General features: G+C 35.6%; 1 protein-coding gene across 1 annotated transcript; it reads right to left on the bottom strand.

Annotated features, from left to right (window-relative positions):
* Positions 1 to 11,985: 11,985 nt before the first annotated feature.
* Positions 11,986 to 16,882, bottom strand: LOC137733983 (SUN domain-containing protein 1-like). The gene is made up of 2 exons (XM_068473209.1): positions 15,673 to 16,882; positions 11,986 to 12,507 (listed from the first exon to the last, which is right to left on the bottom strand). Exons 1-2 carry the CDS (start codon positions 16,735 to 16,737, stop codon positions 12,211 to 12,213), a joined length of 1,362 nt encoding a protein of 453 aa, XP_068329310.1. The 5' UTR covers positions 16,738 to 16,882; the 3' UTR covers positions 11,986 to 12,210.
* Positions 16,883 to 23,904: the final 7,022 nt, after the last annotated feature.

Below are 23,904 nucleotides of genomic sequence, written 5' to 3'. Positions count from 1 at the left end.
CGAAATTTTTATCTTTATTTTTTCCCAAAGTATAAGCTGAATTTTCCAGGTTTCACTTAATTTCATTTACAAACTAAGCAGGAATCATGGAAATCATCTGCTTTGTTATAAATGCTACTAAACCCTAGAAGCAGAACATCATAAATTAAGCGGCTACAGGCACATAGATGTGATTTAAAATTGGGGTGGGTTGAAATTTAAGCTCCTTACTTTAGAGGAAAGTTTATTCGATCGAAATTTCGACAGACTATCATTGTTTTTATGACATTCCCCAAAAAGTTTGAGATTTTGCAAGAGGCCTAATTTCCTAAATTGAATTTGAGAACAGAAAGACAGATTGAAAGCGGAAACAAAAACCAAAGAAAAAAATGTACCAGACCCAGATGAGAAATCGCCAAAAAAAACTAGTATTTTGCTGCACTCTAGTTGATACAAAATATCAAACACAAACAGAGAACAAATACATAAACAGAGAACAAATAAAAAACATTTGAACAATCGAAGAAAGAGAGACCGAGAGCTACACGAAAACAGATCGAACCTGGAATCGAGATGCAGAGCTGAAGATGCTACGGAAGAGGATGAGGAGGAAGGTTCGCAGAGCTGCTACACGGAAGATGCAGAGGTGAAGAGGCTACAGGGAAGAAGATGAGGAGGAAAGGGAAGATGCAGAGGGAGGAACACGACGGCTGAGAAGAAGAGGGATAGTTTTTAGGGTTTGTTATATGATTTTTGATGTAAATTTTGAAAAAGACAAGGGGCATTTTTGTCTTAAAATTTTGGAAATTTCTGTCCCACAGACGTGGAACAACCCGTTCCAGGGTGGGGGTGTGGAACAGAAAATCATCCAAAATCTGTTCCATGGAACAGCCCGTTCCACTCATTTTAGGCGCACCAAACGCGGGACGGAACGCCTCGTCCCGTCCCGTCCCGCGTACCAAACGCGACCTTAGAGTATGGTTTTATTAAATTATTGGCATCTCTACGTTTCATTGTCCCATCAAATCTCTTTGTTTTATTGTCTCTCACTCTGTAATTCTAAAGCCGAAATAAATGATGGCTCATCTATATACGGAAAAAATCGATCATTCTTTTTTGTCTATATATTCATTATATCATGTCAAATTTCTGTGTTTTCTTGTCTCTTACCGTCAAATCAAAGTCGAAAGAAAGTATAGCTTCTTTCTGGTGGCCTGGGTCCAAACTAATTAAGCAATACTTACAACAAATTAATGTGGGCCCTTTGATGCTAACTTGTTCAGCCTGAACATATTCTTATGATTTAATATTTCAAGTTTATGATTCAATTAAGAGCTTACAGTCTTGCACTTGAGCGCATGCGTTTGAATTTCGTTACTCAAAAATATCATTTTTATAAACTTCGTTTTGACAACCTAACAAAATGAACAGGAAAACCCTTCATTCTTATTCCAACGTCGAGAAAACATGGTGAAGTTGGTCAAACACAAAGCCAAAGCATCAAAAGAGCAAAATAAAGGTTAAAACTAAGACTAGGTTTCCGTTCCACGCGGAAAGGTGCCATTTTTTTTAAGGAACCAGTTGTTGCTCATTAGCTTGTGAGGTTTATAGTCTTCTCTTCTGGTCCCCAAAGCATCCAATATATTATTATATTCCAAACAGTAGGATTACTTTACGCGTTACAGGCAAAGACTAAGCATATAAAAACTATAGCTTCCGAAAGATAAAGGAAGAGCATTTTCATTTCTTTTGGTTACAGTATTGGACTGGCTGAAGCATAAAAATATTAAACGATCTATATATAAATCTGGATCTAATGATCTTTGTAACATCTTTAATCATCCGACCCGCACAAGGAGATTTGAATTTCAAAACCTTGGTAACCCAGCTCTGAATTAAAACTCAAATGAAGCAAGATTATCAACTTCTCGTTGATGATAAGTGTACACAATCCAACACATATAAGTAGGCATCAAGATCATGCACTTAACTGATAATCGTATGAAACAATCAACAAATAAACGTCCTCATGTTTATTCTTCTGAAGCATTCAAGGTTTTGCCAAGTTTGGACTTTGAAGTTTCGAACAATCAGAATAATTTGAAGATAACCATGGTAATTAACTCGTTAGTCCAATCTAATATTTCTTCTCGATTTCAAGATTTGGAGAAGTTTTTAGTTGTGATGGGAATATGAATGGTGTATCACGTATTTTTATGTAAGTAGTGAAAAATTTAATTTTTAAGTTATGAACCTTTTAACACACATATCTCACTATTTATATAAAAGCACGTGGTGTACCACATCGTGTGACAATCACACTGAAAAATCTCTATAGGGGAGGGGGACTTGTCGCCTGTCCACCTGACGCGGCGCTTGCGCGTGGTAGAAGAGCCCACCTTGTTTGAACTTCTTCACCTTTGTAACAAAGCTGTTACTTACAGTTCTTGTGGACCAATTCTTGGCAAACTCAGAATCTCTCTGAGAAATACCGTTGGCTAATCGGAGCAATGGGGCTCTAACCACCGTAGGTCCCGCTCTTCAACCCCCGACCTCCATCTTTCAAAAAAAAAAAAAAAAAAAAAAAAAAAAAAAAAAAAGATTATTAATTATTGTAGATTAATTAGATGTCTATTCGTGATGATATGAAATGGGTGCGAAGAAATATTAAGATCCTGGTCCAACTTTTGACACTCTAAGACCAACTCTAATGGTGGGCTAAAAACCAAATTACCCCTCAAATCAACTCCAATCCAAACGAAAATTTTGGGGTAAATGCTAAATACTAAACCAATGCCAAACTCCCTTCAAAATTTAGTCCAGAAATCAGAGTGGACTTCACCCAATATTTATCAATATTTATCGGAATTTAAATTTTCTTAGATTAAAATGTTTATAAAATTAATTTACGATGGTCTACATATTTTTTTTTAAAATTTAATTTAACAAAAAAAATATCCTAAGTTCATTCTTTAATAATCCCGGGCTAAAATTTTAGGCTAGAACGGTTGGAGCAGAAAAGCTGTTTCTGGGCTAAAAGCTAAATTTTTCGGGCTAAAAAATTTGGTTTTTAGCCTAACCATTGGAGATGGTCTAAAGAAGACTTCAAACCTGCTCCTCTTCGAAGCATTTCATTGCTTTTTATGTTTCTTGTCTCTGGTTTTAACAAATGATATTGCTTATGATAAGAGGAGGGTGGACTTAATCTCACAATAGACTAGCAATAATGTGATTTAAATTGGCATTTGGCAAAAGTCAAACCTAAACCCTCCTACTTAAGAGAAATACTATTAGACCGTTATACTAAATGGTTCTCATCTTTGGATTTAGAAATTTAAGATTTTGGTCGTTAGAATATCCTACGAAAACAAGATAAAAAAAAACTAACAGTACTGAACACCCACTAAAGAGAAGTTGCAACAGAACATCATGAGTTCTCGCATCGTTTGCAACTAATGGATGACAAAAAACAATTAAGAGTTGGATCAAAATATTGGACCAACAAAAAGCGACTATTTGAAAATGGGTTTATTTGGAATAACCGATTAAAAATGAGATGTTTTATTGTGATTATTAATGAAATATTTACTCGTGATTCTTATTTAGATGTTAATCGCGATAATCTGAACATGGGTTAATTGGAATAATCGGATTATTAATAAGATGTTTTATCGCAATGATATGAAAATAGGTTTGTTGGAATAACCGGATTATTAATTAGATGTTTTATCATGATGATCTGAGAATATGTTTGCCAGATAATCGGGATTGAGATTGAATATCCGGTAAAGAAAACTAATCTTTGGACCATTAGTAAAACGGAGCCAGCTTGATGTTTACAATTTGTATACTTTAGTGTAAAACTGGAACCTTTTAGACTGCAATTGGACGGAACAAAAATTTCCAACCAAAACTATTCAACTTGCTTTTGGTTGTCGACAGTGTAACCATAAAATGCTAGGTATTGGTTTTGGGAAGAAGATAATTATGCATACAGGTACCAAAAGCAATGTCCATCGCCTTTGTATTGTGAGGCTTAACCCATTTTTCATCTTTTAGTGTATATAATATCGTATGTATTAGAAAAATAGGAAAATGCTAGAGAGGCCACATGTTGGTACCATATTATGTATATTATCTGATGTGGCAAGTGATGTACACATGCCATACCAATTACTGAACTTATTCCATTGAATGTTGATTATATGCGTCACTTGTCACATGAGATGATGCACTGATATACCACATAAATATGTGATCTCCCTAGCACTACTGAAAAAACTATCTTGAGTCTAGTTGTGCCTTATATGAATGGCTATGTGTGATGAGGATTTATTTACTTATTTTAAAATAAGGTTATTTAGTAAATGTTTGCTGAGTATGTTGCAAATACGATGGACATGATGAGACTCAATAGTAATGTTCGGACTCAATCTTCCCACATTATAAAATTATCATATCATGTAGTGGTTCAAAAGTTACGGGGCATTTTTCTCTTGGAAATTCGTTTTTAGGTGCAACGGGGCTGTTTGGTATAATATCATATTAAAAACATTTCTTAATTTCTTAAAATATTTCTTAAGAACTATTTTTATTAAAATCTAAAAATTTGTTCAGTAAGAAATTTAAATTATTTTTATATTTTAATAACTAAAAAGAAAAAAAATTCTATAGTAACTCTCAGTCGATTCGGTAATTACTACAAAATTTAATTGGACAAACAAAGATGTTCAAAAAAGGGTCGGAAAAGAGGGAGATTAGAGAGAGAGCAGATAGAGGAGAGAGATTCACGTTAATATCGGAAGTGTAGACTTGTTTTCTTAGTCCCACATCGACCAGCTAATCAGAAACTTATCCCTTTATACAGTTGACCCGTGCAATTGCAATTGCTGAGTTCAGTCACGTGAACTTGTGACCCAAGTGGGGGCATTAAGGATGGTTGGAAGGGGTCTTAAAGAGCGGGGTCAAACCAATCCTGCACACGAGGCAATTAGGTCCTACTTATATGTAGGCGTTTGTCGCTCGTCCACCCTGGACGGCACACCTGATCCTACTTATATGTAGGCGTTTGTCGCTCGTCCACCCTGGACGGCACACCTGACACAGGTGTTCGCGCGCGTGGTTGATAAGAAGCCCGCCCTGAAGCGCGATGTTTGTTATGGGCCGCCGGTGGCCGGCTAATAACTGTCTTCATTCCGCCTTGTTAAAGGGACGTTGCTCACAGTCCTTCCCCCAGAAGGAAGCCCCGTTGACTTAATCAGAGCATCGGGGGGCTCTTACCCCGTTGGTCCCCCACTCTTCAAACCCAACCTCATCTTTTTATTTTTATTTTTATTTTTATTTTATTCTTTTACTTTGAAGAAAAATCTTGAATTAACATTAATAAGATGTTTATTTGAGCGATGTATAACCTCGCCAAAACAAGATAAAATAAAAAATAAAAAAAAACAGGACTAAACACCCAATAAAGAGAAAATGCAATAAAACATCACGAGGTTTAGAGGTTTAAGAGTGTTTGAAATTAAGGGATGATGACATAAGATAAGAGTTGGATCAAAATATTCGACTAACAAAATGCATTGAACTCAAATTAGTCAATTCATCAGCTATAGGATTCATCTTACAATGAATATGAAAGAGCTTACAATTCCATTTTTAGTGTAGAAACACATTCGATTTCACCCACTAAAATATTTTATGCAGCAGTTATAGTTCACCATTATTATCACATATTCTATTTATTTCACATTTATAATTTTTATTTTTTCTTTTCTACATCCTATAGGCTTCATTGTCATTTTATTTAATAACCTCTTTTAAATACAATACTGATGTATTTAGTTTGGGTATCCATTTCCCCAAGTTTTACATAAAAGAGCTTGAGATAAGTGAAACATTTTAGCAAATGAATGAAAGAAAACAAAAACATACTGAGATTATTAGAAGACTTAGATATTGTCAATCAACCTTGTATCGTAAATCAATGGGTTTTTTTAATTTTTTTTATTTAGGGTTTTGATAATGAAAGAGGGTCGAGTGTTTACATGTGCTCTCGTTAAAACTTTGATGGAATTTCGACCGCGTGCAAAAGAAAAAGAGTACCATTAAATTTCTAAAGTAAATTTTTATCACCTTGAAATTTGGAAAATTCTCTGTTTCTATACCTGTAACCTGTGCCTGATTTCATTACTGAACGCATAGAGAGGAAAACAAAGAAAATGACATACACCCAACAATACATGAATACACTAAGTTAGTCATTTAGCTAATTTGGTTGCTAAAATGCGCAGCAGGCGAGGCATATCTCGACGAATAAGATAAGCTAGTCATTTAGCTAACCTGTTGAAGCTTATTGTTTTTTTGTATTTTTTTTTTTGCATTTCTTTTTTGGTTAAAGTGGCCAAAAAACCTCATTTAACTAGGTTGTTGGATATGCTTTTATCTTGTCTCTGTGTACGTGTCTGCTAATAGTTTCCCAATGTCTGCCAGAAAAAAAAAAAAAAAGATGTTCAGTAAATCCTTCGAATTCGAGGTTGTAAATTGTAGCATCATTTAATAAAAATATTGGAGCAACAAAACATGAGGTACTTAAATTAGTCAGTTCATTAGTTATAAAATCACAAAATTCATCTTATGATGAACAGTTCAAAAGTTACTCTATATATCCTCTTTTAAATGGCTCATGTATTTAGTTTGGGTATCCATTTCCCCAAGTTTTACATAAAAGAGCTTGAGATAAGCGAAACATTTTAGCAAATGAATGAAGGACAAGGATCATCGCCGAATCTTTTTCTTAAGGATCCCGATAATCCTTTGATCTTGATCGTTCATCGTACATCGTGCGATCATAAATCATTTTAAATTTTAAATTTAAATTTAAATTTAAATAGTATTTAACGAAAACTGACTACACGGTGTACGATAAACGGTCACGATCATGAGATTTTGGGATCCTTTGGAAAAGGATCCTTGAATATGGGAGGATCCTTTTCCTTATATAAAATATGGAGACTTGAAAATATTAATATAATAAAGAGCATGACCAAACCCTCCAAAAAATAGTCGGAAAAAAGACATGATTAAAGCCCATTCCGTAGGTCCAAAGGAACTAGTTTGCAAACCAAGTTAGAGATCTTTTAAAATACAAGCCCGCAAACACACGCACACAACCACACATAAAGTTTGAGATTACTCCATGTATTGCTAATTTTATTTTAACTACAAAGGCTTTAGAGATTTATGATGTAAAACCAGCCGCTATGTTTTGACATTTTATATTAGTATAGACTATACAATATAAAAAACAAGTAAGTCAGCACATAAAACTACATACGAATCAACGCTGTGATAGCATACCACATTTGCTTAAAGTAGAAGTAGATGAAAGCTGCCCATCAACAAACTAATAGCAGAGATAGCGAAGGATTTCAAATGAGAATATAAATGCAATGATACTTGTCACTTTTTGTGACAGATTCACAGGTCCAAAACCCATACAGCCTTCAGTGTAATACATGCCTTTTTTTTTTCAATTTGTAGATATAGAACCACTTTCGACCTAATGAAGGCGAGTCTTCAACAAAAAATCAGATAGCTCTACTAAATTGACAACCATTTTAACTCTCTTGACAAACACCCCAGAGCATTAGGCTTCCACTAAGGCAAAGCCTAGGGAGGGCAAGACATACGCAGGCATAGCCTGTTCTACCTAAGGTAAAAAAAAATACAGCCTAAAGATAATTCACCTAAATTAGACTACTTCTCAACCCCTTCTGGAAATATTGCAAATTCAAAGTTACATGTTGTATTAACAAGGTTCTAAAAGACACTAGGCACTAGTCGAGCGGTGGGCTGGGGCCTAGCGCCTAGGCGGTTAGGCAGAGCTTAGGCGGGCGCCAAGGCAAACTAGACGAATTTAAGTAAATCCATTATGCTTTATGTAAATAAGTGTTTGTTTATTGATTATACTTAAAATATATATAATTTCATCATAAACTACAAAATAGAATGACATATATATTATAAAGTATTGGAACATAATGAAAAAAATGGGGAACAAGCATATAATGTGTGTTCATTTAAGTATTCAACAAGTCTCTTACAATTTATTGAGAAAAATAAAATGCAAAATGAAAGTTATTTATTTTTTGTCCAAGTGAGTCACAATCCATGCCGATTTGGACGGGCTAGGCACCCTTTCTTAATTTTCAAATGCCTAGACAATAATCAGGTGTCAACATAACTAATAACCAAAACAACTTGGTACCAATAGGGTAAACACTTCAAATTTCTGAGAACAATAACTACAATAGATATACTCCTGCATGAAGGTTATTGACTATACATTTCAATCCCACATTTCCTAGCATATTATTGCCTGCAAGATAATACCAACAGACCTTTGAAAAATCTTAAAACAATGTCTACATTTTATTGAATTTGTTACTTTGATGGTTCAAAGCTACTTCTTAATGTGAAGATTGACGGAAGTTAAATGATATCCAGCATGACAAATACAAAAAGATAAAATACACTGAAACAATGCATGAACAAACAAAGACAAAATAGTGAACAAGAGCATGACCTTTTCAACATGTTCCAGAGTGATAGCCTCGGGAATGATGGCAGTCCGCAGATTAGAGAGAGAGTAGACAGAGGAGAGAGATTCACGTTAATATGTGAAGTGTGGACTTGTTTTCGTAGTCCCACATCGACCAGCTAATCAGAAACTTATTCCTTTATATAGCTGACCCGTGCTTTTGCGATTGCCGGGTTCAGTCGCGTGAACTTGTGACCCAAGTGGGGGCATTAAGGATGGTTAGGAGGAGTCTTAAGATGAGAGGTCAGACCGATTCCTACGCGCAACCTGGACGGCACCTGACAGACAGGTGTTCGCGCGCGTGAATTGATAAGAAGCCCGCCCTGAAGCAAGCGCGATGTCGTCATTCCGCCTTGCAAAAGGGGTCGTGTCTTACAGACCTTCCGCCGCGATGGCAGAATTCTGGACCCTCAGAGGTCACTTCTAAGGGGAGCCCCGTTGGCTTAATCAGAGCAACGGGGGGTTCTTACCAGCGTAGGTCTCCTTCTCTTCAACCTCGACCTCCATCTTTTTAATTTTTTAATTTTTTTTTTACAAAAAAGAAAAATCTTGAATGAACATTAATAAGTGTTTATTCGCAGGATGAATAGCCTTGCGAAAACAAGACAAAAAAATAACGGAATTAAACATCCAACAAAGAGAAACTGCAGTAAAACATCACGAGGTTTAAGAGTGTTTGAAACTAAGGAATGATGACAGAAGATAAGAGTTGAATCAAAATATTCAACTAACAAAATGCAATGAACGCAAATTAGTCAATTCATCAGCTATAGGATTCATCTTACGATGAACATGAAAGAGCTCACAATTCCATTTCTAGTGTAGAAACACATTTGATTTCACCCACCAAAATATTTTGAGCAGCAGTTATAGTTGTTCAGGCGAAGATGTCTCCGGAGATGGCTCCTCGGCTCTTAGCACAGCTCCCCAAGGGTTGGCACTTTGGATGTGTAGTCGGGCTTCTTGCTTGCTGATGTGCTGCAAAAAGAGGATAGAGTTTTGAAAGGTGCCTTTGTAAGGCCTTAGTTGTAGGCCTTGAGGCTCGCAATCAAAACTAACTGAGTGCTAGGCGTGCCACTGCTATCTCAGTATAGCAGATGTAGAACAAGTGTGTTTTAGTCGATTACTTGCGCCCCAAGTTACTTGGACTTCTTGTTATCAAAGGATGTCGTGGATGAGTTAAGTCCACATTGAGTTCTTTTTCTTGCCTTGTGACCAAGGACTTTTAGTTTATAGTCTTGTATGTTCAAGTGAGGAAGTCCAGATCTCCTTAAGTCATACACTAGGTTCTTGATTGGTTTTTTATGAAGGCATATTCATTCAGGTAATCAGATCCGGGCACAAATGAGACTCTTAAAGTAGGAAAACAGATGGATATGACTTGAATACATGTTGGAGAATACATTACGCAATAGATCTATTAACTTATAAAACAAAGAAAGAGCTTTGAGCAAGATTTCACCTTGTTGGGTAAGGTTGAACTTCTTGCAATCACTTCTCTTTTGAGTTTACAGGGTCGATATGCTAAGAAGGGATGGATGGTAAACAAGGTTTACAGGAGAGAATCGATAATACGCCACTAGGGGTGATAGCAGAGCTTCTAAACTAGACAAAAGATGGCTTTTTGTGGGGAGTGATCCTAAAAAGGATTGAGATCTGGGCTGATTACAGTTTTTAGATGCAAATCTGGCTTGAGAGCAGAGTTTGTATGTTTTTTTGTTTGATTGGTTGAGTGTCCTTGTCTCTGGGGCCTCTTCCTCCTTTTATAGGTAGATTAACCCAACTACTGTAGCTTTGCTCTTGCCCAAAAATAATTAAAGGGTAGTGAGTCATCATCTTTTTACTTGTATTACCATTGAAAAGTGTTTTTTGGCTGATTTGGGGTTGGTCCCCATCACTTGACACTTAAATCATAGGCACATGACCTATACATTAATGAGAAGCCGCCAATTTGTCTTTGGGCCTAATGCTGGGCTTTGGGCAAGTCTTCTATTAATTGGTGTTTTTAGGCCTCCACACACTTACCGTCCAAAGTTCAAATATTAACCCAAACAATAATTTACCATTATTATCACATATTCTGTTTATTTCACGTTTATAATTTTCATTTTTCTTTTCTACATCCTATAAGCTTCATCTATTAGTAGGCTTCATTGTCATTTTTAGGGCTGGGTTCGGTTGGCAAACCGTGCTAAATTCTTTGTGCCACCTACCAACCATATATACATAATTACCGAAAATTAGTTACCGCTAGCCAACCGTCTTCTTATGGTTGCCAAAAATCAGTTCAACCAAAATTATTGGCTGGTTTGGTTGGTAAATGGCATAACCGATGGTTTGCAAATAAGCTACAAAAACAACAACTCAAGACCATGTATTGACCCGTAAACAACAAATCAAAAAAGAATAAAAGAAGTTGCCAACTTGCCGTTGCAGTTTTTCAATTGATGATAAACCAATATAATCATGACTTAACATATTAAAATGGAAATCAAATTAAAACTTAATAAGCCAACAACAATGTCAGCAAACATAATCCAATAAGTTAAAAAAACATCTTTTTATTTATTTATTTATTTTTACAAAAAAGAAAAATCTTGAATTTACATTAATAAGATGTTTATTCGCGCAATGAATAACCTTGTGAAAACAAGATAAAAAAGATAACATAATTAAGCACCCAACAAAGAGAAACTGCAGTAAAACATCACGAGGTTTAGAGGTTTAAGAGTGTTTGAAACTAAGGAATGACGATAGAAGATAAGAGTTGAATCAAGATATTCGACTAACAAAATGCAATGAACTCAAATTAGTCAATTCATTAGCTATAAGATTCATCTTACGATGAACATGAAATAGCTCACAATTCCATTTCTAGTGTAGAAACACATTCGATTTCACCCACCAAAATATTTTGAGCAGCAATTATAGTTTACCAATATTATCACATATTCTTTTTTATTTTTTTTTTCTACATCCTATAAGCTTCATCTATTAGTAAGCTTCATTGTCATTTTATTTACACGCTAAAAAGTTGTTAAGCGATCGTGAGCTCTTTTATATTTCATACCCATTTTTTCAGTCGTGTAGTAAGTTTGGGTATTCATTTCCTCCAAGTTTTTTTATTGAGATAAATGAAACTTTTTAGCAAGTGAATGAAATAAAATAAAAAAATACGGAGATTATTATTAATTTTTAGCTCTTTGAAGTCCAATTCCACCCTAATTTAAAGTTAAAAAAAATAAAAAATAAAAACTTAAAAGAAAAAATAAAAACTAAATACTATTGGAAAACTAGGAACTGGTCATCGAACGTTGTATCGCAATTATTTGAATTTATTTATTTATTTATTTATCTAAGGTTTCATTATTGTAGCCTGTGCCTGATTTCATTACGGAGCGCATAGAGAGGAAAACAGAGAAAATGACATACACCTAACAATACATGGATACACAATTACTAGTAACACTAAAACATCAAGGAGACAATACACGATTTGGAGAACCCTAGAAACATACCACATCTCAACCTACCAAGCTAGAAATTAAAAGGAGAAAAAAATGAATTCACACTTAATACAAACGTGGCCTGAGAATGCTTCTGCACGAGTATGGTATGGAATGGCACTAACGCTACTGCTGCATGGCCATCATAGAAACAGCATTCGGTTCGTGTCCGTGCACTCTCAATCGATATATGCAAGTATGAGAAGGGCTTCCATGGTTGGATGTGAAGTCCAACCTCACTGTGTCGACAAGGTCAGACACTGCCCAGTCCAAGACATCGAATGTCTGTGCATTGCTTTTTTCAAGGTCATAAGTAAATTCAGCTAGGTGAATCTCTGTATAGACTTCTGGATCATCCCGTCCTCGCAGCCACCCAGAGATCCTGCAGTCCTTAGGAGCACTCGATCTGTCATAAGCAACGCTCTGTTCAAAAATAAAAACAGATATGTTAGCATATTTTTTATGGACGCAACCAATCAAAACAATCAAAAGAAAAGCAAGCACAAGGAGATGCTCAAACACAGAGAGAACGAACGCAATGATGGTGAACTCAAGTCAGAAAAGATTTTGAGAGGGGAAAATGCCTCTTCATGATAGTTGGTTCACATGCTATAATACTCCATCATTGCATTATATGTTCGGTGCAATAAAAGCAACGAAGCGATCAAGCCATAAAAGGAACTCAAACTAATCCTATGGAGTTGCTTTGCGAAGGAAGTATACAAGCAGGTCAAACATTTATTGCAAACAAAGTTAATTTCAGAGTACAGTTTATAAAATCAGTAAGAACTATAAAGTTTATTTTTTATCTTAATGGAGGTCAAAGCTTGCCAGTACCCAAATAATATAGAAATCAACACATGTTTAACTAAAGATAATTAGAGTAATGCTTTCTAAACATAACAGGAAGCAAAATCATGAGAGATATTGGCAAAAGTAACAACATCTGCAACCAATTTTCCTATGCCAGACCATACGACGAAGGATCATGTAAATTTGTTCATATAACTAATCAGAGTGGCAATTGTTTGGTCCATTAAGAACTGGAAAAAGACACAGAATGAAAATACATCCTAAAATAGTAAAAGACAAAAAATGTTCCCACAGACTAACGTTTTCACATATTTAAAATGGTGCCGCCTTACAACTAAATTTCATCACAGCACCTTATTCTTAATTTAATCTGCAGTTAAACCAAAATATCCTGCCCAATAGGATTTAGGGTTTAGTTTACATCACAAGACCACATGTCTAAAGAATAACCGAGCAGAACCATACATAACTGGCACTTGAAGGCATTTAAAACAGGACAGATATACACACACTAGAAACTAAGAAATTCTGCTTGTCTACTAGGTGCTCCCCCAGCAAAATTACTTATTTAGAGTGAAAATTTTCCAATAACTTTTCTAATTTTATGCACTGATAAATTATGAGTTGCAGTTCTAGTAGGCCTCATGATCCACATCAGTCCAGTGTTATAACTAGAGGATTCTGCTTGTTCAATCCTTACCTATTTGCTTGCTGCTTAAGTCTACAGATCCTAAACTCATTTTACAACCCAAGCCTCCCGTCACCTACCATCACAAACATAAGATATCAAACATGCTAACTCCCAAATCAAAAATTTTTCTTTTCAGACAAAGCATTTCCATATATTACACGTAGATCAATTAAAATAAAGGTAACTTGATCACTCTAGTTTGTCCATTAAAGAAATCAAATAAACTTGCAAACATATTCCAGTAAGGACGCCAGGTCAAAACAAAACAACCTAGTGCATAATAGCAAACAGACAAGAAGCATCAGAAGTTTTTCTTGTCAGAAAAGTACACATACAACTCTATCATATGTTTTACCACAAGAATTCAGAGGCAAAGAGCGTAAAAAGCCTTCCTCAACTAATTAAAATAATAACTCTTTCAATTCAAAACCTACATAGACTTCTTACATAAAATAATGAGACTTGAACCATCTATAAATATTAATATAATCAAGAGGATGCAGGCAAACGTTCCGAAAAGATTGTACGAAAAAAGACATGACTAAAGCCGAGTCTGTAGATTCAAAGGTTTCAGTTGTGGAAGTGGTCAGGACCCTAAAAAATCATGGCTTGGGCTTAATTCACAAAATTGCAAACCAAGTTACAGATCTTTTAAGATATAAGTGCGCAAACACCCAAATAACCCCATATAAAGTTTGAGATTACTCCATGTATTGTTAATTTTATTTTAACTACAAAGGCTTTAGAGATTTATGATGTTAAACCAGTTTTTTGAACTTTTACATTAGTATAGATTATACAATATAAAAAACAAGTAAGTCTGCACATAAAACTACATACAAATCAACAGTATGAAAGCATACCACATTGCTCAAAGTAGAAGCAGATGAAAGCTGCCCATCAGTAAACTGATAGCAGAGATAGCAAAGGATTTCAAATGAGAATAGAAATGCAACGAAACTTGTCACTTTTGGTGAGAGATTCACAAGTCCAAAACCCTCTTGTATATGTCTCATAATACAGCCTCCAGTGTAATACATGTTTTTTTCAATTTGTAGATAGAAAACCACTTTAGACCTAACGAAGGCGAGTCTTCAACAAAAAATCAGATCGCTCTACTAAATAGATAACAATTTTAACTCTCTTGACCAACGGCCCAGATCATTAGGCTTCCACTAATGCAGGGTCTAGGGAAGGCAAGATATACGCAGGCATAGCCTGTTCTAAGTGAAGAAAGTTGAGGTTCCACCATAAAACCAATTGGCCATATAAGGAGTAGCCCAACTTACTTATAAGCCCATGCAAGGTCTCTCCTCCCATCAATGTGGGACTCATTCTCAACACACCCCCTCATGTGTGACGAATTTTCAAGCCTAACACGTGGAAAACACAACGGGGTGACGCGGTGCTCTGCTACCATAAAGAAAGTTGAGGTTCCACCATAAAACCAATTAGCAATATAGGGAGTAGCCCAACTTACTTATAAGCCCATGCAAGGTCTCTCCTTCCATCAATGACGGACTCAATCTCAACACTAAGTCATATTACCTAAGGTAAAAAAATCCAGCCTAAAGATAATTCACCTAGACTCTTCACAACCCCTCCCAGAAATTCTGCAAGTTCAAAGTTATATACTGTATTATGGCAAAAACATTAACTATCACCAACAAATTAACTAACATACTTCAAATTAAGAACTGAATCCGCCTAGTTTAGCAGTTTGAAGTCTAACCGTCAACATAACTAATAACCAAAACAACTTGGTACCAGCAGAGTAAACACTTCAAAGTTCTGAGAACAGTAACTACAATTGATCTACTCTTGCATAAAGGTTATTGACTATGCATTTCAATCCCACATTTCCTAGCATATTATTGCCTGCAAGATAATACCAATAGACCTTTGAAAAATCTTAAAACAATGTCTACATTTTATAAAATTTATTACTTTGATGGTTCAAAGCTACTTCTTAATGTGAAGATTGACAGAATTTAAATTATATCCAGCATAAAAATAATGGGAGATAAAATACACTGAAACAATGCATCAATAAACAAAGACAAAATAGTGAACAAGAACGTCACCTTTGCAACATGTTCCAGAGTGATAGCCTCGGGAATGATGGCAGTCCGCAGCTTAATCTGGACAAATCCATTACTCCCCTTCAAGGGAAAACAATGGCCAGGCTCCCCAAAACTGGGTTTCAACATCTTGTCAGCATCGCCATGAACCCCATTTTTGGTACTCTTCAAGAACCAATTGCCCCCGTTCCCCACCAAATATGGCTCTGAATGCTTCACAACGGAAGCCCCACCAGTGGCCAAAGCATAATCCACCCTGCCAAGTCCATCCGCTGCATGCTTCTCTATCTCTTTCTCAACCACATTCCTCGCATAGGCCCTTATGTCATCCAAAGTTGCACCCAATTCACTATCTTCGCTGCCCTTCACCTTCTTCTTCAAATCCTCAAACACCTTTTCAAACTCTTGCTTCGACAACCACTCCACGCTCCTCAAATCGCTCACCGACCTCTCCAACCCTTCATTCTTGGCCTCCAATTTCCTCAACTCACCCTCCAATGCAACCCCTTTATCCTCTATCTTCTTCTCTATTTCTCTCCTCAACCCTCCAACCTCGCTCTCAATCTTCCGGTCCACAACCTCCACTTGAACCTGAACCATCTTTGTAGTGGTCTTCATAAACGCTTCCACCTCCGCTATTCGGCCTTCCAAATCCGAAAACGCCATGGGAACCCCAACCCCAGGCCCAAGAGCCAGTCTCCTGACAATCTGAAACAAACCCACAATCAGAACAAGCAGAATTAAGTTCTTGGAAAAGATTCGGAGGACGGTGACCCATCGAGGCTTGGGATCAGCGTCTAGGGTTTTGCGAGAGCGGCGATTGGAAGGCGGCGAAATGGTGGAATTGGGGCCGGTTTTCTTGGGTTGTGCGGACCGATCAAGACCCGGTTCGCCTCTGATGGAGTGGTGGCTGAGATCTTTGGAATTGGTGGCGGTGTCGTCGGCTTTGTGGGTTTGGGGTTCGGCGGAGACAAGCTCGATGTTGGATGTCTTCTTATCGACGGCCACGACGTGTCGCCGCCGAGTCGTCACCGGGTTCGCCGTTATTGAAACGGTCGACGCCGACATTGGATTTGAGCGTTGGGTTTTCTTGGATTAGATTAAAAAAAACTTGAATTGAAAAGTTGAGGATTGAAAACGAGGGAAAATGGGGGAAAGCAAAAATTTAGAAGATAAAGGGGGAATTTTGGGTTTGATTTGAAATGATTGAGCCAATTAGAGATCGAGCGATCTGAAAGAAATTTAAGAATTAAAAGAATGAGAAATTAGGAGTTTGGGCGAACCGCCGCGACGGTTTTGGGCGCTTTGGGTGTTTGAATCTCTCTCTCGACTGTGGCCAGTTTCGGATATGAGTTTGTTAAAAATTTTTTTTTTTTTGTGTGTAGGAGATTATAGTGCTGCTGTTCGGAAATGGATTTTCTTCGGATCCCTTTCATCAAAATCATCAAATTAAGGGATATAGGTTCTTAAAATTTGATCAAACGGTTAAAAACAAAGGCTCTTTAAAAGTTATTATAACTTTAATGATTTGATTAAATTTTAAGGGTGAATCACCTGATTTGGTGTAAGAGATTCGGAAAGAATCACTTTCTTTGCTGCACCAACTAATGTAATTGGTTTAAAAAAAATTATAAGTTTTCATGTAATTGTATTATTATACTTGTTTATCGGCCATGCTCTCTTGTGATTTTGATGAATAAATTTTTATGGGTACACGTGTGTGACAATTAGATTTTTGTTTATCACATAAGAAAGTTAAGGTTTTTGTATAAAATTAATTGGCAATATGAGGAGTAGATCAATATAAGTTCTTGCGTGGTCTCTTATCGATGTGAATTTTGTCTCACATTCTCACACGCTCTTTAATGTCTAGGTGAACAACACAAACAGAATAACATGGAGCACAGGTGTATCAAACTGCCTCTGATACCCTAAAAATTTGAGACAAATACTTGTGGCAAGAGAACCAAATAACATATCATTCAGCAAGCTTTATTATGTCATCTATGATGACTGGTTCTTCGCCATTAACAACACACAAAAAAAATGATGAAAAATGATGATCTCCTCGAGATCTCATGTTTTGCATGCGTTTCAACATCTTTATTTGTATCTATAATGATGATTGCACCACACTAACTTGAATTAGTTAGGACTAGATAAAAATCTTCCCCAAAAACCACCCAAATGGTATTTCAACATCTAGTGTGTTTATGAAAGTTAATCTACGGCTTCAAATGTCTCTGTAAATCACACGATGATGGTTAGGATGAGGCTAAAATGTCTTTATAAATCTTTTTAGCTCTAAAAAAAATAAATTATGGTGGTGAAGCCACAAGCTAATCTCCTTTTAAAAGAAGAAATAAATAAAAATCTAAGAAAAAATTGCAGCATTGGTCCTTGAACTAAAAATCCATGATCATTGGTCACTCAACTCATCAAAACGTGTAGCTATGATCCTTTTCGTCAACTCTATTAAACTTCTGTCAAAATGAGTCACGTGTAATGCACGTGAGATTGAATCAATGAGCAAATATGGAAAACTAAATGAGAAAATTGTATAAATGGTCTCTTAACTTTAATCCAATTGGAGCAATGGTCTCTCAACCCTTACCCAATTGGAGCAATGGTTCCCCAACTTTAACCATATTGTAGCAATGATTATTCTAACATTACTCGTTTTGATGGAAATTCTGATGGAGTTGATGAAAATGACCGTAATTGCACGTTTTGTGGAGTTAATGGATCAATGGTAGTGAATTTTTAGTTGAAAAACCATTCCAATAAAGTTAAAATTGAAGAATCATTGCTACAATTTCCTCAAAATCTAATGCTTCAAATGCATGGCCACGTGCCATTGTGGATTCATTTGCTTTTGTCTTGTTTATTAGTTTAGCTCAATTATATTTGTTTACTAATTGAACATGTTGATGTTGCATATGGACCAAGTAAAATCTTCAATCTTTAATTTGTACAAACTTTGTGTTTCATTAATCTCTTATGAATTATAAAAATTTATATTTGCATCTTTTGCACTCCATTTAAGGATCTTGAAGTCCTTAATATGATTTGCCGCAAACTTTGGCTCAAGCCATCTATATGCAAGAACAATGTTTGGCACTCAAAGATGAGTATGAACTTCTACTGAAAACTTTTCGTATTTGAATCACAGAGTTTTGTGATTATAATCAAAACTGTTTTTATTATGAATCACTCTGTGAAGATCATCTCTGTAAAAAATGAATTAAAAATAAGGTCGTTTAGTCCATCTGTTGAAGCAAATACATAGACGGTTCATAGTACTTTTACCAATTTCGTTCATATGTTTTTATACTGTTTAATGACTAAACGGCCTTAGTTTTAATTCATTTTCTGCAAAGCCGGTTTTTATAGAATGATTTATAATATGAACGGTTTTAATCAAAAACATGAAGTTTGATACATCAGCAAGGAACAGTTTTGAGTAGGAACTCTTCCTCATTCTTTGAGTGGCCAAGTATTATTCTCTATTGAATACCTTTAAAAATCTTTCTCACTGTTGATGCAAACACTGAAAACATACGATTTTGTATCCAAAATCAATTGTCAAGCATAGAAAGTAGTATTATTAACCCAACCACCCGTTCAATATGTGGGTTGAGTCGGGTTGAAGTATTATTAATTCGAACTAAACTGACTTACCCAAATAACAATTCTTGATCATGCATGTATATTACAAATAAATACATATAAATCTAAAAGTTATTAAACACACTTGTTATTTCAATAGTGAATTTAAAAATTAAGTAACAAGTAGTGATTATACAACACCAAATTCACATAATTTAAGCAAATATGATATGTGTTTGAGTTTTTTTTGTCAATCATACTCACCTTCGGGAGAAGAAAGAAAGCAAATAATCCTAAACTGTGAAACCCACCCAACTCAACCCGCCTTAGAATGGTTTAGGTGCGTTGACTTGACTTACCCATTTTCTTGGGTGGAAATGAGTTTCAATAATGTCAACCCAAGCTTATTGGGTTGGCCAACTGGTTGCAATCCAACCCGACTACCCAATGCCCACCCTTAAAACAAAAGATTGCAAATAAGGATAAAAAGGGTACCTACAATATTTAACTGTCAAATGAATGGACGACCATAAGTTTTTAAATTGTTAAGTGCGGATTTGTAATCTCTTATGATAAATTAAGTAAACTTTTCCTTATCAACCAGTTTTTTTATTTTATAACAAATGATAATACTACTCTAAATTATACTAAGGAAATAGGATGAGCTTGAACCAATGATGCAATGAAGAATATCTTATTCAATAAGGCAATCCACCACTTGCTTATCAACTATTTTTGACAAATCAACAATTTTATCTCTATCTACCGCACTGAGGTTCAAACTCTCTCCTTTCTTGTTTAGTTTAATAATATTACTTGTAATAAAAAATATATAATAAAGGTGAAGTTGTGATTGTACAAATTTTTTATAATTTGTCCATACATATAAAGGAAGCACACTAATTTGGTGAAACTTTTAATATCGAATTAATATCAACACAATAATATCCAAAATAGGTAAAACAAAAATAAAGTAAAACAATTAAAAAAAACGCGTAGGCGTGTAGTAAGAAGTTAGTATATAAATAATTAAAATATCTATTTTTCTTTCCAACCTTTTCTTTTTCCTATTATCGCTTCAACAATAATTGATTCGCATGCATACCATGTGTGAGATTGCTAGTTTGAACTAAGGGAAATGATTTTTGATTCCTATTTTCTCCTTATGCATTTCTCTTTTTTTTGGTTGTAGATTTGCGTTGAAAACTATTAGAAGAAAGGAGTGCAAATGAACAAAAACGAAGCGTTAAAGTCATTTTCATTGAAATAAATGAAGCTATAACCATGTATAGTAGACACTGTAAGTAGACATATCAATAAAATTTGGGTTAGAACGGTCTAATCCAAATCTCATAAGTTTATTGATTAGATTTTGAATTCAAATCGCATTTGTATAATCAGATTTAACTTGTCAATTCATATTTAAATAGAGTCGAATTCGAATTAGAATTAGATTGTTACAAAATAAAGCATCCTTTTATTGATTAGATTTTTAGTTGATTTTTTTTATTTACCAAAAAGCTGCTTTATTTTAAAGTTAAGCAATAAAAAGTGATTGTTTAAAAAAAATATTTAGTGACACACCCCGACCCGAAATGTCCACTTGGAAATCCGTATCGAGATATGCTGGGCGACACCTGGAAGGTGACAAAGTCATAAAGTCTAGTATAGTGGAAAATGTGAATAAATTTAAACTTAGAAGTGCCTAAATATAAGAGTGCGCTGTGAGCAAAAATGAACTCATTTCACACATGATGTCAGAGTATAAGTACATTACAGTAAGATAGGGTGAGAATTATACCTAGGGCTGGTTCGGTACGGGATCCAAACCAAAAATGGGATCTCAAATTCCAAACCGATTTTTTTTCGGGACAAGATTTCAGAAACCAAAACCGATTCGAAATTTCGGGATTCCCAAATTTTTTTCGAGATTTCGGTATGGTTTGGGATTCATATATCTCCTATCTTCACCGCCAGCCCACACTGCCACACCTCGTCCCAGATTCGTCGACCTTTCCACCCCATCTCCATCCATTTCATTCCTGGGCTTGTCTTTGCTGCCTTCGGAAGTCAAAGGGCTTTGCGAAGTGCATCAAACAGAATCAAGTACTGATCATTGTCGATGTGTGAGTTTTTCCATGTCTTACAGAACAAAATTGCCATCGGAGGGCTACTCTGCTTTGCAACGATGGATCTGATGTCTTGGAAGAACGATTGGGTTAGGTATGGGTTGCGGGTGTGGCTGCTGTTGAAGATTAAGAAAGGATTTGGAAGCCTTGGGCTTGCTTCTGCATTTGAGTGAGTCGGTGGAGGGAGAGAGAGAGATGATGGCTCTCTGTGACTCTGTGGGAGTGAGAAAATGATGATGTAATAAAAAAAATAAAAGAAAGGAAATGAATGGTTAGTGAAGATGACATACAAAGAAAGAATTAAAAAAAGGAAAAGGTGGTGGATATAGGTCGGCTATCTTCCAAAAGAAGTTATTAGCCAAATGAACAGCTTGGTTGATTAAACAGTACATATATATATATATATATATCGGTTTGGGATTCCCGAACAAAAGAAACTTAAAGACCGATTCCCGTACCGAACTGTTCGGGATTAGGATTTTTTCGATATGGTTCGAGATTTTAGGGATTTTTTCCAGCCTTAATTATACCATCGAAGGTAATCGTCTACACCAAGATTTTCCAAGAATCCTCATCGATATGCAAGTTTAGCAATAAAACCTGGAGAGGCAAAAAATAAGGGTGAATGGGCCTAGAAACAAATCTTTGTAAAAAGCTTTTCGAAAACATAATAACCCCTCGTTGTAAAATAAGTATAGTTTGCAAAATATACATACTACGTATAGTAAGAAAATACTCACCGTAGCCTACAAAATCTCAAGAATTCATTACAGCACAATATCTCGTAAATAAAGGGATGACATCCATAATCACAAAATCTCACATAAGCAACATATCATATCGGGTGCTCATCGACATATGTTGGCACACGAATTCATGCAGAGGTATTCTGACATGAACTGTACTGGGTGTAATAATAATACACGTTTTAGTACTACAATCACGTGAAGACTGACGCTATGCACAACACATACAAGTCGGAGCTGTCTATTGCAACTTGTACGGCAGGACTGGCACATACAATGGATCCAAAGTGAGCATACGATGCGATGTACTAACACCGATGCAGCAATGATGAGCAAATAACTTAAATATAATCATGCCACAGTGACTCGATAACTCTAGTCAACATCACATTATTCATAAACATAAATATAATTAAGGCATCCCCTTATAGTAAGCTTACCTGAGCATCCCGTAAGATTATTTCATACTTTCCCAACCATAAGGCCTTTCTTATAAACGTTATTTTAATCATGACAATCACGTAGAGAATTTATTTATAAATGTATATATGGAAACTAACCTACACACACACACACACACACATGGCAATCACATAAAGAATTTATTTATAAATGTATATATGGAAACTAATCTATACACACACACACACACACACATGGCAATCACATAAAGAATTTATTTATAAATATATATATACACACACACATGGCAATCACATAAAGAATTTATTTATAAATATAAATATATATATATATATCAAAGAAAAGACCCACTCATAGATCATGTCGCCGAGTCGAACTCGCCTTGTAGCATCGAGAGTCCTTGCGATCCATTTCGCCTAGAAACGAAACCATTTAAGTAAATATAACGTGCTAATGAAATTACGTGTTTTCATATAAAGTACGGCTAATAAAGGAACTATCCTAAAACGGTCGAATTTCAAAAAACAAACGGCGGATTCGGAATCAGCACGTCGAAATACGCCAAGGAAGGTCCCCGTCAAATTTTACAAAAAGTCTACGGTTGACCCTAAAAGTCAACCAATGTATATATTATCTAGGATAACTCACTAATTAATAATTTAATATATGCCCACTAAGCCTTACATAGTCTCTGGTAATATTGATTTTAATATTTGAGATCAATTCATAGCATAATGTCCAAAAGTCAAGTCTCTATCAAAAGTGAGGTCCACAACCCTATACAAGCTAACCTGGAACATTTGCCCATGGATTTCCGATCTGTAACCTCCCATAGTCCACATTATGCTTCTAGAACAACATACTAAAACTTCTTTATGATCCAACGATCGGATCTTCGTCAATTGTTAGAATTAGGTTGCTATCAACGTTTGTTTTATAAACTTAGAAATTCAATTTGGAAAGAACCGTATGTTAGATTCCCAATCTATCAGTTCCTATGGTCCTCAAATATTATGTACTACAACATATTAAGGTTTGGTGATGATCTAATGGTCGGATCGTCAAATCATGAAATGGTTAAGTGGCGTAGTATTCCATACTAGGTTCAAACTGTCGAACTATATCAAACGGTTATCAAATTGAAATTAGAACATCAAATTTAACTTAAAAAGGCAGCATCAGCCAGCTGGCCATTTACCGCCGCGTGTGGTGGTTTCCGACAACCGAAAACTCACTTTTTCGACTAACTCCAAATTCTACCAAAATTTATAGGAAGATAGAGCTCAACAAGAGGAACAAGTTTTATACCTACCACGAAGTCCAAAAGT

Source organism: Pyrus communis, chromosome 5 (genome assembly GCF_963583255.1).
Source record: "Pyrus communis chromosome 5, drPyrComm1.1, whole genome shotgun sequence".
Lineage (NCBI taxonomy): Eukaryota > Viridiplantae > Streptophyta > Magnoliopsida > Rosales > Rosaceae > Pyrus > Pyrus communis.
Note: the sequence above shows the minus strand (reverse complement) of the source record. Positions and strands in the feature narration are given on the sequence as shown.

What these genes read in the sequence shown, in the direction of transcription:
- LOC137733983 (XM_068473209.1), bottom strand. Translation starts at nt 16,737, where the DNA reads ATGTCGGCGTCGACCGTTTCAATAACGGCGAACCCGGTGACGACTCGG. An exon ending in CTCTGGAACATGTTGCAAAG is followed by an intron (nt 12,508 to 15,672) that starts GTGACGTTCTTG and finishes ATTTTTGAACAG; the next exon opens with AGCGTTGCTTATGACAGATC.